Genomic DNA, 16,831 nt, shown 5'->3' on the forward strand with positions numbered 1-16,831 from the left:
TTCAGGGAAGAAATTGGTTAGAGATTCACAAAAACAAACAAAGGTCAAACTAAGAAGAACCTTATATCCTCTGAGGAACTTGGATTTTATCTTGAAGGGGAGACTTATGTAGTCAGTGAAAGATGCTGATGGCCAGAAAGTGACTTGACCTTTTGAGACGCAGTATCGTACAAGTTGCGTGCAGTGTTTGACAATTACTCATGAAGGCAGGACCTGACTCCAAGACGAGGATCATCTGCGGGAGGTATTCATGTAGGGCCTGTATGAACATGGGCCAACTGAGATGTTGAGAAAGGGAGTCAGGTTCTGGACCAGGGCTGGACTAAAGGACCTTTAAAGTTCCTTCCAAATCAGATTCCTTGATTCTAAAGCAAACCCGGTAGCTGAACTGGGATCTGTGGCTGCGGAGCTGCTGTGGGCAGCAAATGGGTTAAGGCTCAAATAACTTTTATATATGAATTAATGTGTAGAGTAGGGAGCCAAAATCTGTTCCATTAATTTTTCCATCCATTCCAGGAGCAGTTAGGTACACACAGTAAAGTTTATTTTGGTGCATGGTATACTTCACTCCATTAAAAATAAATTAATCAGCAAATTCCTGCCTGGCTCAGCTCTGGTTTATGTAAATAGTGCCCAGCTGTAATGAGTTACAAGGTGTTATTATCTCACACACACAGAGGAGGCTTCACTCTGGAGCTCCGTTCACAACAAAAGCATCTTAAATAAACTCAGAGAAGGCGGCTTGATTTGTAATGTTTTCACAGAAGTGGGATATACCTCATCCATATAGAGTTTCTTTATGTGACTCATTTTATAGCAAGTTAAATGAAGGAAGTTTGATGGGGGAGGGGCAATATGGTTCCACGCCCCCTTTCTTCAATTTAAAGAAAATCTCCCAAGAGATGACCCACACTCAGAGGGAGGAGGAGACTGGTCCTCAAGTGCCCAGGCCCAGCTGGCTCGACGGCACAGGCTCAGAAGTTGGGAAGGGCATAGGAAGCTGGGCACAGGGCTGGGCCCTGTGATGGTACAGCAAAGCCAGGAAGAATGTTTTCTTCTCCTCCTCAACATCTCAAATAAGGGGGAACCGAGAGAGGAAAGACAGCACGTTCCTCACCTGGTTCACTGTTCGTGAGGCCTCTTTCCATATGACTTGGGATATGACAAGCACTTGGTCATCAGAGGCCTTTGGGGCCCCAGAGGACAGGGCCTGGAAGCCATGGACGGGCCAGAACAGTGATATCTCCATGAATTGGAGGCAAAAGCAGCAGCAGGGACCCTCCTGACCCTCTCCCTACCCGTGTCTCTGAGCTGGGGGGTACTCCTCGGCTTATAGCATCTGCCACCTCAGATAAGTTTCTAAAAGACCCTGGATTAAAGAAGAATCATGGGAGAGTTAAATCTGATTCTTTTAATGGCCAACTCAACCCCACAGCTCAAAGCCAGCGGACAGAGCATGGTTACCCGTCTTGACTCAGCAGCATTACAAACTGCTCCTGGGCCACAGTGGGCCCTTGGTGGGGTGTCCTCTTTCTAATGTACCCCCATCCCTTCTGCAGCCTTTGGGAAAAGCTGTCCATCACAAGGTTGCTAGAGGGGACTTAGAGAATGTTTGCTGGGGAGCTCTTGCTCAGGGCTTCTCATGAGGGAGAGAACACCCCAAAAGAGCTTCTCCCATTACTAACCCCGACCAGATCAGATTCCTGGGTACACTAAGAGGAAAATCAACACAAATGGGGTCAGGTAGTTGACAGATGCTGTTCATAGGTCAGTCCAGGCCACTTTCTGCAGGGTCCTGGGCACTTCTTCTCTGGTGGTTCTTCAACACCAGCGGGCCAGCTGCTCAGAGGGACCAGCCCATCAAAGACCCTCGTCATTATAAATTGGGGAATGGGGCTTCAGGACGCTCTGAGGATTCTTCTCCACTAGAGGGCGCCAGCTCACCTCCCCGGTTAGAAGCAGATCCTCACCATTCATGGAGTCCAGGTACTGAATCTGCAACGGGGAGAGCAGCACATAGAGGAAAGGGACAGGGCAGAACAGATGTGAGATGGCATAAGGAACCAGCCTTCCAAAGGAGAGCAAAGGAGGGGCATGAGGGAACTTCTGACCATCCCAGCTCTCAGGCCACGGGCAGCCTCTGATCTCCCAAATTATTTCACTTAGGAGGTTTGGAGAAACAAGTCACTGGGAAGGCTTTAGGGAATTCCCTTATGCCTCCAAACAGACACACAGACACACAAACCCTGACTTTCTGGACTGAAAGAACTTTCTAGGGAGGATGTATCAGGGGGAGGTATGTCCTTGAGGTAGGGGTGTGTGTGTGTCCATTCAGAGTAGCAATGAATGATACCCAGGTGAGTCAATTCCCTTCTCTGAGACTTAAGTTCCCTTGTCTGAGAAAGGTCTGAGAAAGGGGATAGTAACATGTACCTCACAGGACTTATGACAAGATTAAATGATAGAACATTACTAGTCCCTGGACTTTTGTCTCTGCTGTCCTCTAGTGGGCCCTGACTCTGGTCAGTGGGCCCCAGCTTCGTCCCTCGAGGATGGCTGGGGAGTTATCCCCTGACCAGCTCTGTGGAGAGGGGACACCTGAGATGGAGAATTGGAACAGCTGCAGGGGAGATATGGTCAGGCAGTTCTGCAGGAAGCAGGTCATCTAGTGAGTGACTAAATCTCAGGAGATAAGGGCAATCTCTGGAAACTTTCCCCAGTGGCTGCTAATAAGGAGAGCAGAAGAAAAAGAAATGCTTTCAAATGGCCTGGCAAGATCTAGGGTGAGAGCAGGATCAGAACAGGAGTCAGCACTAGATTTAGGAAGATGAGACTCCATTTTGGAGTAAGAAGACATCTGGGGGATAATGGGAAGGGCAGGAGTCCAGAGGCCTCATCTTATGCCTCAGATCACCTCCCCCTTCCAATAATTACTTCACTTCTGTTGTTTCATCTTCAGGCTGCTGGCCTTTGAACAGAACCCCGGTCTCTCCCATTACCTCAGGTCTAGATTCCACATATCCTGCTATCCTCCGGGGCAAAAAGATCAACTGACCCATTATCTTCCCTAAAATCCACTCCTCTTTCCAACTACTCCATTTCTGTCCTTAGGGCCCCCACTCTGGCCACCTCCTGGGATGAAAATCTCAACATAATCCGACTGGGGCTTGGGACCACCTACCATACCAACTAGCATCCTGGTGCGGTACTAGAATCTGCCCAGGCCCCAGCTTCCTGGTCTCGCCTGTTCCCCTGGGTCAGACTTTGTCTCTCCTTCCTTTGGCCTTCCACAGCACTTTGTTCCTACTGTATCACATCACAGACTGACTTATTCCAGGGTTAGCCTTGTGCCTGACTGGCTTCCTCACCAAACCAGGAGCTGGCTCCTTAAGGGCAGGGCTAGGATTCAGTAATCTCTGCTTTCTGAATAGAGTGTCTGGCACAGAAGGTGCTCAAAACAGTTGCTCACAGAACTGGGTCCCTGTCAAAGCTCCATGCTTCCCTAACAGCCTCATCACTGTTTTCCAATTGCCGGCCTCTCCTTGGGGCAATATGGGACTTCTTATAGGGCATTGCTGGGGCAGTCCCTTCCTTTAGGACCCTCAGCTACCTCTTTGTCATGCCCCCTGGCACAGGCCCACCACAGCAGATGGAAAAGTTGGGCTGGTCTCTCAGAAAACATAGCATTTGCTTTGCCAATTGCTACTGCTGGCTGAGGGTGAGCCTAGTGAACAGTAGGAGTCTCAGAATTCTCTGTGGGTGGGGCCCTCTGGCCATAATGCCTTCTCTCTGGTGCTGGCAGATTTGAAGAACTGTCAAACAGAAGTCCTAGCTTCGGGGGTTCTCTACACTTTGGGTCTGAAAAGCCCCAGTATGTGGCTTTCCCAGCAATCAACAAGATGGTCCTGTTGCCGTCTTCTTCTCAAGAGCTGGGGTCTGGCCTTCCATTTTCTGGCTGTTGGAGGCTTGAAGGCCATAGACACAGGTGAATAAGAGAATAACTGTGGGGTGAGGCCCTTTCAGCTCCAGGGGCCAGGCCCATGAAGCAAAGATGTGACTCATGGGACAGCCTGAGCTGATGAGCTGTCTGGAGCAGCTGAGGCCTCTAGTGACTACATGAATCACCCAGCTTAGGGTTCTAGGCCAGCTGTGCAGGCTGACTCACTGGGAGACCCTAGAAAAGCATCTATGTTCCTCTTCCCTGCCACTCAGCTCACTCATCCATAAAGTAGGGGTTTCCCATCAATACAAGATGGGGGGCATAGGATCAAGGAGTGAATTCTCCATGGGCCTGAGAAAAATCAATTAAGTAGTCCTCGCTCTGGAGATTTCTCCTAGATCCTTGGATTTCAGGAAGCCCTGGAGAGCTAGAGAAGTGAGGAATGAGGGGGTGGGGGGGACCCTACTTGACTATGCATAGTGGGAAGAAGCTTGAGGGATGTCTGTGGAATGCTCCCTTGAACTCAGTCCTGTTAGAAATCAGGAGCAGGAAACATAAATCCTGGGGCTCAAAGTAGGTACAGAAATGGTGCTACAGTGGGTGGCTGCATTATACCCCATGCCCATACCTTATAGGACTATGTGTCCCAGGATATAGCACACCACTTGGCATGCAGAAGGCAATCAAATGTGCCATGAATGAATAAAAGTTCCTGAAAGCAGGTGCCTGTTCTCCTATTCCCATTCCATGACCTGTGGCCTAGCTTATGGTGGATACACAGAAAGTGCTCTTCTTCGGTGCCCACTGCTGACATGATTTGATCAGTATTCCCTCAGAGTTGCGTCTGGGAACTCAGCCTCTCATGATCCTCTGGCAGCCCAGCACTGACAGACCTCAGGAAGGACCTGCTTTCCATGAGACTCTGGAGGGGAGGGGAAGGGTTACTCACCTGTTTCCTCACATATTCCACCAATAGTTCAAGCTGTCGGGGGTCTTCACATTTCTGGTTGAAGAAGGTTCTCCATAGGGCAGCAGCCAGCCCATGATCATCTGAAAGGATCCCCTGGAACACAGAGTACCACAGTTGGTCTTCTGAGAAGTATGGAAGAGCCATGATACAAAAGCTGGGGATATTGAGAACACGCTAATAGCCATAGAATTGGCTCAGAAGGACATTACAGACACTATGCGAAACAGGGAAGCTACATGGTAGAGCTGGAAGAGGTTTTCAGAGAGTATCTGGTCCAAATTCTTCATTTTATACAGAGGAGGAACATGGAGACCAGAGGGGCTGAGCGACTGGCAGAGATGGGGCTCATGTCTGGTTGACCCTCCCAGGCCACAGCTCCCTCTACTCAGCAGTGGTCCCACTGCTGTCCACAATGTATGGGCTTGAAATAATGGAAGAATATATTTTTTTCCCAGGAACAGAGATGGGTGTGGACTGTACCTTCTCTCCTGGTCCAAGGGCATATATCTGCAAGGCAGCTGGTAATTTGGGGATGGAAGCTAGGCATCTTGGCCTCAATGTTACCCAGCTCTAGCCTGGCCATGGCTGGCTCAGCCTCTCTAAGTAGAGGAACAGGCTGTTCAGCAAGATTACCATGGTTCACAGAGGAAATGCTCAGAGCCTGTGTGTATGTGTGCCTAACATTGTCTTTCCCAGCACAGTTGGGAAGTCCAAATATCACAGAGGCTAATCAGCAGCTGGGCCATGAACTAGGGCCATTTTACTAGTATAGCTTGGACCTCTGAGGGAGGACAGGGGAGGGTCTTACTTCCTGTGATAAGGGCAACTGAAGGGAAAGGCCCTGAGAAGTTTTCTGTCCAGGTGCCTAGGTAGTGTATGGAACCAGACAAAGTGCTGACTGGGAGTTAGAAGGCTGGATCAAGTCCTAGCTCTGCCATTGCCAAGCTCAGAGATGGTGGGAAGTTCACTAAACCTGAGTCCCAGCCTTCTCATCTATAAAACAGAGATGAAAATACGTGCCCTTCTCACAGCATCCTTGATTTATAAATAAAATATAACATAAAGATGTTTTGTTGAGTGTAATATATCACTTACAAAGATTAGGAGCTTGCTTTGGCAGGCAGCTGTTGATAATAGTTGAAACAACAGTGGGATCTGGGGATCAGACCATCTGACTTCAAATGGGGGCTCTGTCACTTGATGTCTGCATGGCCTCTGAAAAGCTACTAGCTCTTCCTGAGGCTCAGTTTCTCATTGGCTAAACAAGCATAATACCTATCCCACAAAGTTGTTGCGAGAATTAAGAGATAATGGCCATGAAAGACCCTGTAAGTGTTAAATCATTACACAAAGACCCAGGACCATTTATTTGACATGTTGTGGGCTGGCCTCTGGGGCACTGCAGTACATGAGGTCTGGCTTCAGGTCTGCTGCCAGGAAAAGCCATGCCCAGTATGACAGTTTGGTGGAAAAATAGTCCACCTGTTCCAAATGTCCCTGCGAAACACGCCTGCAATTCCACCACTTAAGAGACTATCCTGGCACAATGGCCGAGTCAGGAAAACCAGCTTCTTCCGGTAGATGGGACAGGAGCCAAAGACTAGCTCAGGCACATCACCGTTTTCCTAGCTATTTGCTAACACAACAGACTGCCTGTGTCTGAAGCGCCCTGGGCACATGCTGGAGTGCTGCTGGCAGCCACCCACATGTGCTACATAGGAAGGAACAGGAGAGCGAGCGGGTGTTATGAGGACTTGGAGAATGAGCACAGAGCACAGGACAGCCAAAGCCATGGCCTGCTGCAAACAGGCAACCTTGGTGGGGGGTGAATGGCTGGGAAGGGGCAAACCCATAATCAGTTCCTGATTGTCAGAAGGAAAAGGATGACTCAGGACTCACATTAACAGTGATAACAGCCTGACTATTCCAGACTGTCAGAGTTCCTTCACACCTGGCTCCTAATGACTATGGGTGCGAAGAAGAACAGATATTATTATCCTCATTTGAAAGAAAAGTACCCGAGGCTTGGAGGTCATCTAGCTAACTGAATGTAGAACTAGGACCAGAATGCACTGGTGAGGCCAGGGGATGGTGCCTGACTAGCTCTAGTTAGGATGCAATACCTGGAACAGAGTGGAAGTGCAAGAAAAATGGTTAACTAAATCTATGAACCCAGCTTCAGCCCTCTTTCCAGCTAGTAAGTCAGTGAAAACAAACTGGAGACAGGTCTGAGAGAGTATAAATTTCAAACCAAGGAAGCAGGAAAAAAGGGTGCCTTGGAACCAAATATTAGGTTGCATAGCAATTCTCACAATCTACTAGGGCACCTACCTGTTTTCCCTACGATGCAAAAAAAAAAAAAAAAAAAAAAAAAAAAAAAAAAAAAAAAAAAAAAAGCATCCTTCAGGAAATAAAGATACTTAGGTCTAGAGTAACTGAGAGGAAGCCAAAAGGGACTCTCTGGCTCTAGAGCAGCGGTTCTCAACTTGTGGGTCGCGACCCTTTCACAGGGGTCGCCTAAGACCATCGGAAAACACATATATAATTACATATTGTTTTTGTGATTAATCACTATGCTTTAATTATGTTCAATTAGTAACAATGAAAATACATCCTGCATATCAGATATTTACATTAGGATTCATAACAGTAGCAAAATTACAGTTATGAAGCAGCAACAAAAATAATTTTATGGTTGGGGGTCACCACAACATGAGGAACTGTATTAAAGGGTTGCAGCATTAGAAAGGTTGAGAACCACTGCTCTAGAGGGCTCTGGTGATAATTAAGGGTTTAGAGTAGCAGAGTCTCACTCAATGAAGACTGATTTGACACCATGATGTGCTTAGCTTGATGCTAGGAACAGAGAATCACAGCAATACGGTCTTGCTCACAGGCAGCTTGCAATCTAGTTGAAGGAACAAAGCTAGTGCACATCAAAATAGGCTTAAATCCTGGAGAATAAGCAAATGCTAATCTGTATAGGGAGACCCTGAGGTATACTCTGTTCATGGCTGGCTCCCATTCTTGAGTCTTAGCTTCTATGACAACTCTTCAGAGACCTCCCCACACCAAGTGCATTCCCCCTGTTATTCTCTATCACTGCACTCTATTTTACTGGCTATCTCCTCTTTGGTAATGGGAAGATAGGCAGCAAACTAAGTGGGAAAGAACCAGACTATGTTTGTTTTATTCACCAATATATTCCCAGTGGAACACATGGTAGGCATAAATAAGTACCTGTTAAATTGATGGATGGATAGTGAAGTTCAGAGTAAGAGACAGAGATCGAGAGAAGTCAGGGAAAGCTTTGTGGAGAAAGGGGCCTTTAGGAATGGAGAATATTTGGAGAACTACAGGACATTCTAAGCAAGAGAGGATAATTTTAGTTTACTAAACATTTATGGAGGGAGTTGCCTACAAGGTGCCAGGCCTTGAACCGAGCCCACAGGGGCAAAGCTGACAGACTGAGCTACTACCCTCTAAACCATGGATTAGGGTACTTTTCCTGGTTGTCCAGAAGAGCCTCAATCAGGCAGAGCATGTCTGTGGGGCAGCGAGGCAAATGGCCTCACTTGGGAAAGCTACACATCAGCAGGAAATGAGAGATAAATGTAGATAGGATATGTCATAATGAGGATGGTTTACAAAAGGCCTGAAGTTCCTTGAACCTAACGTAGTAGCAAACAAGAAGGTTCTGAAAGTATCCAGGGTGGGGCACAATCCCAGCAAGAGTCTAGGGCAGTGGTTCTCAAACTTCTGGCCCTTTAAATACAGTTCCTCATGTTGTGACACAACCATAAAATTATTTTCGTTGCTACTTCATAACTGTAATTTTGCTACTGTTATGAATCGTAATGTAAATATCTGATATGCAGGATGTATTTAGGCGACCCCTGTGAAAGGGTCGTTCGACAGCCAAAAGGGTCGCGACCCACAGGTTGAGAACCGCTGGTCTAGGCAAAGGTGCTGTAGTATAGCACTGTCCACTGAGATTTCTGTGATGATGGAAATGCTCTACTGCTGCACATGAAATATAACTAGTGCAACTGAGGAACTGAAATTTTAATTTAATTAATTAATTTTTTAAAGCATGTTTTTGTTGTTTTTTTATTTCAGAGAGAGGAAGGGAGAGGGAGAGAGAGATAGAAACATTAATGATGAGAGAGAATCATTGATCAGCTGCCTCTTGCACGCCCCCACTACTGGGGGTGGAGCCCACAACCTGGCACTGATTAGAAATCAAACCGTGATCTCCTGGTTCATAGGTTGACGCTCAACCACTGAACCACACCAGCTGGTCTTAATTTTATTTTAATTAATTTAAATCAAAATAGCCACATGGGGCCCAGCTGGTGTGGCTCATGCCCGGGTTGCCACTGCTGCACCATACTGCTTGCAGCTTGTTAGCAATGCAGAATCTCAGGCCTCACTCTAGACTTGCAGAATCTGAATTTTACCTAGGTCTCCAGGTGATGCGCATGCACATTAAAATTTAAGAAAGACTGCTCTAGAATTGCATATTAAAATCACTTAGGGAACTTTTATAACTATAAATGACAACCTACAACAGTTAAATCAGAACTTAAGGGGGATAGGGCCTAAATATTGGTATTTCTAAAAAGTGTCCCAGGTAATTAGTATATTTCCCAAACGTTCCCACTTTTAAAAGTCACCTGGGGTACTTGTTGAAATACCAGGCCCCACTTCAATTGAACTGGAATCTTCAAAGAGGTGCTCAAGAATCAAATTCAAAAAGCACCCCAGGTAACTCTTGTGACCAGACATGTTTGTAAGATGACTCTTCTAGGATGGCCTAGGCTAGGGGACAGAGAAGAGATGCAATTCAGAATATATTTGTTAATATTGGTGAAAGAAATCAACTGAGCCACCTGCTATAAAGACTTCAAACAAACGCCAATAGAAAGAATTCGATTTCTTCAATTCTTTTTTGGTTAATCCTTACCCAAGGACATTTTCCCATTGATTTTTAGAGAGAGTGGAAAGGAGGGGGAGAGACAGAGAGAGAACAAGATCGATGTAGAGACACATTGATTGACTGCCTCCCATAAGCGCCCTGACCGGGGCCAGGAATTGAGCCTGCAGCCGAGGTACATGCCCTTGACTAGAATTGAACCTGCGACCCTACAGTCTGTAGGCCAATGCTCTATCCCCTACATCAAACCAGCTAGGGCTATATTTTTTCAATTCTAAGCTTCATTCTTTTATACACTGTAAGATCTCTGAAATCAGAATGTATCTGACTTAACAACTAATGTGTAGATTCAAGAATGTTTCTCAACTCCCATCTCATTCCCAGAAAGTTCATGTTAAATTAATGGTGTGTGGGGTATGCAATCTAAATTGCTCTTATAATTGGCTATCTGGTGGAAATTTTTTGTAAGCTTCTCTCCTGGCTTTAATTATTATCTTTAGGCTGATAACATTTCCTCCACCCTGAACTCTAGTTTCTTACTTTCATCCTTTTATGTATTTCCTCCCTTCCTTACTCCTCACCTACCCTGTGCCAAGCACCATGCTAGCCAATAGAAACACAAACACAACAGATACTGCCACTACCCAGAAGAAATCCCCATCCAGGATGACAGTTAATATTAATGTAGTAAGGGCTGTGAAGTCCAGGGAGGGCAGAATGGCTGAGCCTGGGGAAGTTCTGGGACCATTTCCCAGAAGGGGTGATGCTTACATTAAATCTGGAGGTAACCACAAAATGAGCATAAAATAATAAAAGCACATGGTTTATTAAAACAGATGAGATATGATGAATCCTGGTGATGTGCACACAGGTATTCATTACACCATTCTTTTAACTTTCTTATGTTTGAAATTTCCATAATAACAGGGGGGAAAAGATGAGACAGATGCTACAACATGGATGAACCTTGAAGACATTATGCTAAGTGAAATAAGCCAGACACCAAGGACAAAAACTGTATGATTCCACTTAGATAAGGCATTTAGAATAGTCAGCATTATAGAGACAGAAAGCAGAATAGTGGTTACCAGGGACTGGGGGAGGGGAGAATGGGAGAACAGTGTTTCATGAGCACAGAGTTTCAGTTTGGGTAGATGGAAAAAGTTCTGGAGCTGGATGGTGGTGATTGTTACTAAAAAATGTAAATGTACTTAATATGAATAAAATGTACATTTTAAAATAATTAAATTTTTATGCTATGTATATTTTATAATAAAAAATGAGATATCCTCGGGTGAAGATTAAAACAAACAAACAAAAGAGATATATCTAAATGTTCTGATGTGGAAGAATCCCCAAGATATAGTGTTCAATGAAAAAAGCAAGTTGCAGAACATGTGTATAGTGTGTACTTACATAAAGAAAATAAATATATGGTGCTGTGTATGCCCAGATAAGGTCTGGAAGAACACCCAACAGACTATTAACAAAGTTTCCTCTGGGGCAAGGAAGTGGGCAGGACAGGACAGGGGCCTTTTATTTTCTACTTCAAACACTTACGTACAGTTACATTAATTTTTAAAATGAGTATGTATTGCTTTTATAATTAAAGACAAAAAAGTGTGCTATTTGTCTGGCAGATGGTACTGTTTATATGTGTATGTCTTCCTCTCTCTGGGGGCACCTGGGGCTGAAAAAGTGACTGATTTGCCTTTGTCCCTCCATCCAGTTCCCTACAGGGACTCAATAAATGCTGACTAGTTGAATGATCTGCCCATATTATATGGTGTTCTCTTCCCCAAGCACAGGCAAACTAGGGCACATAGCTGCCAGTGAAGATGAGCAAATAAATACTAAGCCATGATGGCAGGCAGTGACAACCCCTGAAGCTTTGCTCGGAGGCTCTCATCACAAGCCTTTGTTGGGGAAGGCCACTGTTCTGCTTAAGGCTTTGCAATGATCTTACCTCATCATATCCCAAGATTGCTGCATAGAAATTATTTGTCATAACCATCATGTTCTTCTTCAGGATATAGGGATTAACCTACAAGAAACAAAATTGCAAGAACAAAAGTATGAAAGAAAGGAACAAACTAAAAAGTAGGATCTTTGGCTTTTAGCTGTCACACACTCTTAAGACAAAGAGAGAGGGCCCCTAACTGGCCAAAATGCCAGTTCACCCCATTTCCCTGATCTGTCAAGGATTCTCCCCAGCTTGACAGCTTCTTTTAAGGTTTCAATGCCAAATTACACAAAGCAGTAACTTGGATTAATGAACTGAGCCCCAACTGAACACAAAGTAGAAGAAACAGTTTCCTCACTGGAGGAACATAGTCTAATATTAGAAAACAGACATGTAAAAACTACAGTTGACCCTTGAACAACATGGGTATGAACTGTGTGGATCCACTTATACACGGATTTTTTCCCCTATAAGTGCCTATACTGTTTTCCATCCACAGTTGGGAGTCCATGGATTACGAGGGCCAACTGTATATATTGATCTATACTACTTTATCTATCTATCTATCTATTTTTTAAATATATTTTTAATTGATTTTGGAGAGGAAGGGAGAGGGTGAGAGAGATAGAAATATCAATGATGAGAGAGAATCACTGATTGGCTACCTCCTGCATGCCCCACAGTGGAGATTGAGCCCGTAACCTGGGCATGTGCCCTGACCAGGAATCGAATTGTGACCTCCTGGTTCATAGGCAGATGCTCAACCACTGAGCCACCATGGCTGGGTGATCTATACCACTTTACATAGAGGACGATGGATTTTGGTATCCACAGAGGGTACTGGAACCAATCCCCCATGGATACTGAGGGTAGTTTTGGGGGAGTCAAAAGTTATACATGGGTTTTCAACTGTGCAGGGGTTCAATATCAGGTTGTTCAAGGATCAACTATAATTACTTGCAACATGTTGTCTCAAATTCTATTCCAGTGATGGCGAACCTATGACACGCGTGTCAGAGGTGACACACGAACTCATTTTTTTTGGTTGATTTTTCTTTGTTAAATGGCATTTAAATATATAAAATCAATATCATAAATATAAGTCTTTGTTTTACTATGGTTGCAAATATCAAAAAAATTTCTATATGTGACACGGCACCAGAGTTAAGTTAGGGTTTTTCAAAATGCTGACACGCTGAGCTCAAAAGGTTCGCCATCACTGTTCTATTCAAAACGTGGTGAGCCATAAATGAATTTTGGTACAAATGATCTCTGCTTGGGAGACTGGGAAAGAGTTCTCTCCACACTTCAGTGGACCTCAGAGGAGGAATGTGACAGAAGAGAGTAAGGGGGAGAAGAGATGACATTCTAGACAGAGGGAATAAGGTGTGCAAAGGTGGAAAGGCATGTAAAAAATTTAGGGAGTCCCAAGAGGGGTAAACGAGCAGGAACACTGGTAAGATCTGTTGGGTCCAGATTAGGAAATGTCTTAAGGACCACTCAAAAGAGCTTGTTGTGGTAAAAGGACAAAAGAAGGAAGTGACAGATGTGGGAACAGGAAGGAAAGAGGCAGGACTATGAGATGCTGAGGAGAAAGAAGGGACTCTGAGGCCATGGACAGGAGGAGAAAATAAGATGGGCTGAAGTAGTAAGATTGTTAATGTTAAGAGAATATTCTAGAAATGCAATTCCAGTGAGACCACTGAGACCCTGGTAGGATTCCTTTCAGAGAATGTCCAGGAGGGCCTGCAGAGCCTAGAGTGCAGTTCACTGAATATCTCAATAGGGCAAAACTTTGACCTCCAAACCTCCAGAAATATGCTCGAGGGCAGGATCCAGCTTTCATTCCTCTCTGGAATCCCAGCAGGAAGTCGAGTGTAATGTGTAATATGTAGTAAGGACTTGTGAATTATTTAAGCTGACAGGTTATTTGGAGTTTTATATGGAGAATAAGATTTGTGCTTAACAACCCCGACAATGACCATGCTCACTATCCTCTTTTCCATTTACTGGATACTGGTTAACGACCAGGTGCTTTATGGACATCATCTCCTCTAATCGTCATGGGAACTCAGAGAGGTAGATGTGCTATAGTCATGTTTGTATAGACACAGAAAACTGAGACTCAGACAGGCGAAGTGACTTGCCCTAGGTCCCACAGCAAATTAGTGACAAAGCTGAGATTAGCATCCAGGTCAGTCTGATTCCAAAATCTATGTGCCTTACGTTCCATCAGGTTACTGCCTTCAGGAGGATAATTTTACTTTGGATCATAAATTCAAGACTGAGTGATTTAATCCTGTGGTTTATAACTGGTCTCTGAAGAGGGCAGAAAAGAGTAGTGAAGGATTTAGTCATAAAACCTGAGTTCAAGTCATAATTCTGCTATGAACATAGGATGTGATCTTGGGTAAGTCAAGTAACCTCTGAGTATTTCCTTGTCTTTTAAATGTCCTACATACAGATGCTGGTGTGAAAAGCAAATGAATTAGCATGTATTCATTCACTAATGCAACAACGTATGCTGAAAGCCTTAGTAAGTTGTGAAGTGCTCTGCAACTTCAAGGAATTATGAGTAATACCTTCGGTTTGTTTGTATAAAACTAAAATCAGTTCCAATACTTTATAGTTATGAATAATGTTCAAAAAGGAAGAGAGAACTGTGAAGCTCAAGACTGGAAAATGTGAAATTGGATGCAAGCAGATAGTACTATCCATGACCTTTCCCACCCCACCTTCAACCCAGGCCAAATAAAACATCCATCTTTGTGTTCCCAGAGCTCTCTGTTCACACTTCTCCCTCTGGGTACATAACATGGTTTAGAATTGCTTAAGTACCTGTCTCTCCCACTAGTCTGTGAGCTATTCAGAGGTCATAAGAAACTCTGATTAATCTCAGCAATCCTATCACCCAGTCCAGAGCCTGGCCCAGAGCAGGATTTAAGACTGGCATGCTGATGACTGAATCCTTACAAGGGCCTGAGTGCCTCGCATAACATGTTCTATCCAATGATACCCATTTATTTGTTTCTGAAATTTCATAAACATTTACTGCCGAACTTCTACTGCACCATCTTCTAGAATGGGCTGAGGTGAAAGGAGTCAAGAAATAGGCCAGAACTAGAGTTAATGTGAGGATGGGACTACAAACCCAGACCCGTTGATACCTATTGTGGGGCTCTCCCTACTCCCATACTAGCTGTTCTCCTAATTGTGCAAGAAGTACCGGATCCATAAACAAATGCTGGAGTTGTCAAACACGAAGGCAGGAGCATCTCTCAGAGGTAAACATTCACTGAACACGCTCACAGAGCTGGTTTATATGTGGCATCAAACCAGTAGGCTTTGAGCTGGAAGAGCCCTCAAAAACCACCTAGCTCAATCCCTTTGAAAAAATGGTAAACTGAACAACCCAAAAAGAAGACAACTGTCCAAGGTCACACATCAGGTTAGTGTTCGAGTCAGAATTGGAACCTGATTTCTGGAGTGCTTTTCCTATTTCACCGTCTTCAGGGCTTTTCCAGAGATCACCAACACATTAATCTGCAAACCTCAGTTCTGCTTTTCAGCAAGGTCCATTTACATATGAACACACTTTCTTCTCTTGGGATGCACCTGCATTCTGGCTGGCTACTGCCCAGCAGGAGTGGATAGCAGGAGTGGAATTCCTTATTAGCAAGGCTCTTCTACCTCCTTGTCCTATATTCTAACTCCAGTGTCCTGTAAACTGCCTCTCCTCCTCACCTCTAACTGAGAAATGGCAAGCAGCCACAGCTAGAAATGGTTTTCAGATATCATCACCCAGGCTGGATTAGATCATGAAAAGGGCCCTTCCTGGAAGAGGGTGGAAGCTCAATCAGTGCAGACACATGATATGCAGGCAACAGGTGAGCATAAGTGAGAACAGCTTCCTGAACTACTGGACTCACCCCACTGGGCCCTTCTAGCCAGTCCAGCAGCCAAGGGGAGCTGGATATTCCTTCTGGTGAACCTCTGTTGGGATTTTATCATCTCATTTAAGCTTGTTTGCTGGTGTGCAGGTTCTGTGTCCCCATTGCCAGATCATCCCATATGGAGCACCCTGTCCATGAATACACAGACGGAGAAACTCCTCCCAGATAGCATTGGGACGTTTTCTTATTAAACTCTTATCCTTTTCATAATGCTTTACTTTTTATAAAAAGCCATATATATAGCACCACCACAAGGAAAAGGTTCCTTTTATATCAGTTTACTCATATTTTCCCATTTATTTAAGCTATTAAAATTCATGCAGATATTTTATAAGCCATCAGGATTTGGTGACTGGTATTACTGAATGTTTAATAATAAACTAAACAGAAGAAATCAGAGGGTTAAATGATGACTGCAATTCCTGTAATGACTTAATTAAATTTTTATTGAGTACATAAACTATGATGTCATTTCTAGCCAACCATGGGTGTGCTTTCCCAGCATGTCACAGGGTGGGAGCACTCAATAGGAGGCTATGCTAAATGAGCAGCAAGTCTCAGCTGAAATGGGGAGGGGAGCAAGGCTCATGTAACACACTCAATAAATTATCCGTTCATTTTTAAACAAAGTCCATGAGTTATAATATATTTGCCATGCACTTTTTATGACATAATAAAAATGTTACCTTAAGGATTACTTAACACATACTACAAATGTTATAGCAGAGGCAGGCACAAGGGGCAAAGAAAACAAACATGAGCAGGCCAGAGACGGGTCCTGGAGTTTACATCCTGGGGGAATAGCATAGTATATTAAAAAGGGAATGCAAAAAAGGGAGGGGGATGCAAGAGTTCAGGGTTACTAATCAGCAGATTAATGAATGAGACAACCAACAGGGAGCAAAATTAAAGCAATAATGAATCTTTCAAGGCACATGTTTAATTAACGTAGTATTCTCAAGGAGGAATATTAGCTGTAAAGAGATGCCAGTTCATTTGAGGCCAATTTTCTGCCCTCTTTCCCATTTTTGCTGTTGCTGCTCTTAAATACGTTTATTTGACTGCTAAC

General features: G+C 44.3%; 1 protein-coding gene across 1 annotated transcript in view; it reads right to left on the reverse strand.

The window, feature by feature from the left end:
- Positions 1-522: 522 nt before the first annotated feature.
- Positions 523-16,831, reverse strand: part of UQCC1 (ubiquinol-cytochrome c reductase complex assembly factor 1) — a 115,288-nt gene continuing 98,979 nt past the window's right edge. Inside the window, exons 8-10 of the mRNA XM_070420201.1 lie at positions 11,813-11,890; positions 4,890-5,003; positions 523-1,995 (exon numbers count right to left, since the gene is read on the reverse strand). Of these exons, the coding sequence (XP_070276302.1) occupies positions 1,861-1,995; positions 4,890-5,003; positions 11,813-11,890 (327 nt within the window). The 3' untranslated portion in view covers positions 523-1,860. The remainder of the gene's footprint in view (positions 1,996-4,889; positions 5,004-11,812; positions 11,891-16,831) is intronic.

Source organism: Myotis yumanensis, unplaced genomic scaffold (genome assembly GCF_028538775.1).
Source record: "Myotis yumanensis isolate MYYU_CA2020_CCGP unplaced genomic scaffold, mMyoYum1.0.hap1 SCAF_7, whole genome shotgun sequence".
Lineage (NCBI taxonomy): Eukaryota > Metazoa > Chordata > Mammalia > Chiroptera > Vespertilionidae > Myotis > Myotis yumanensis.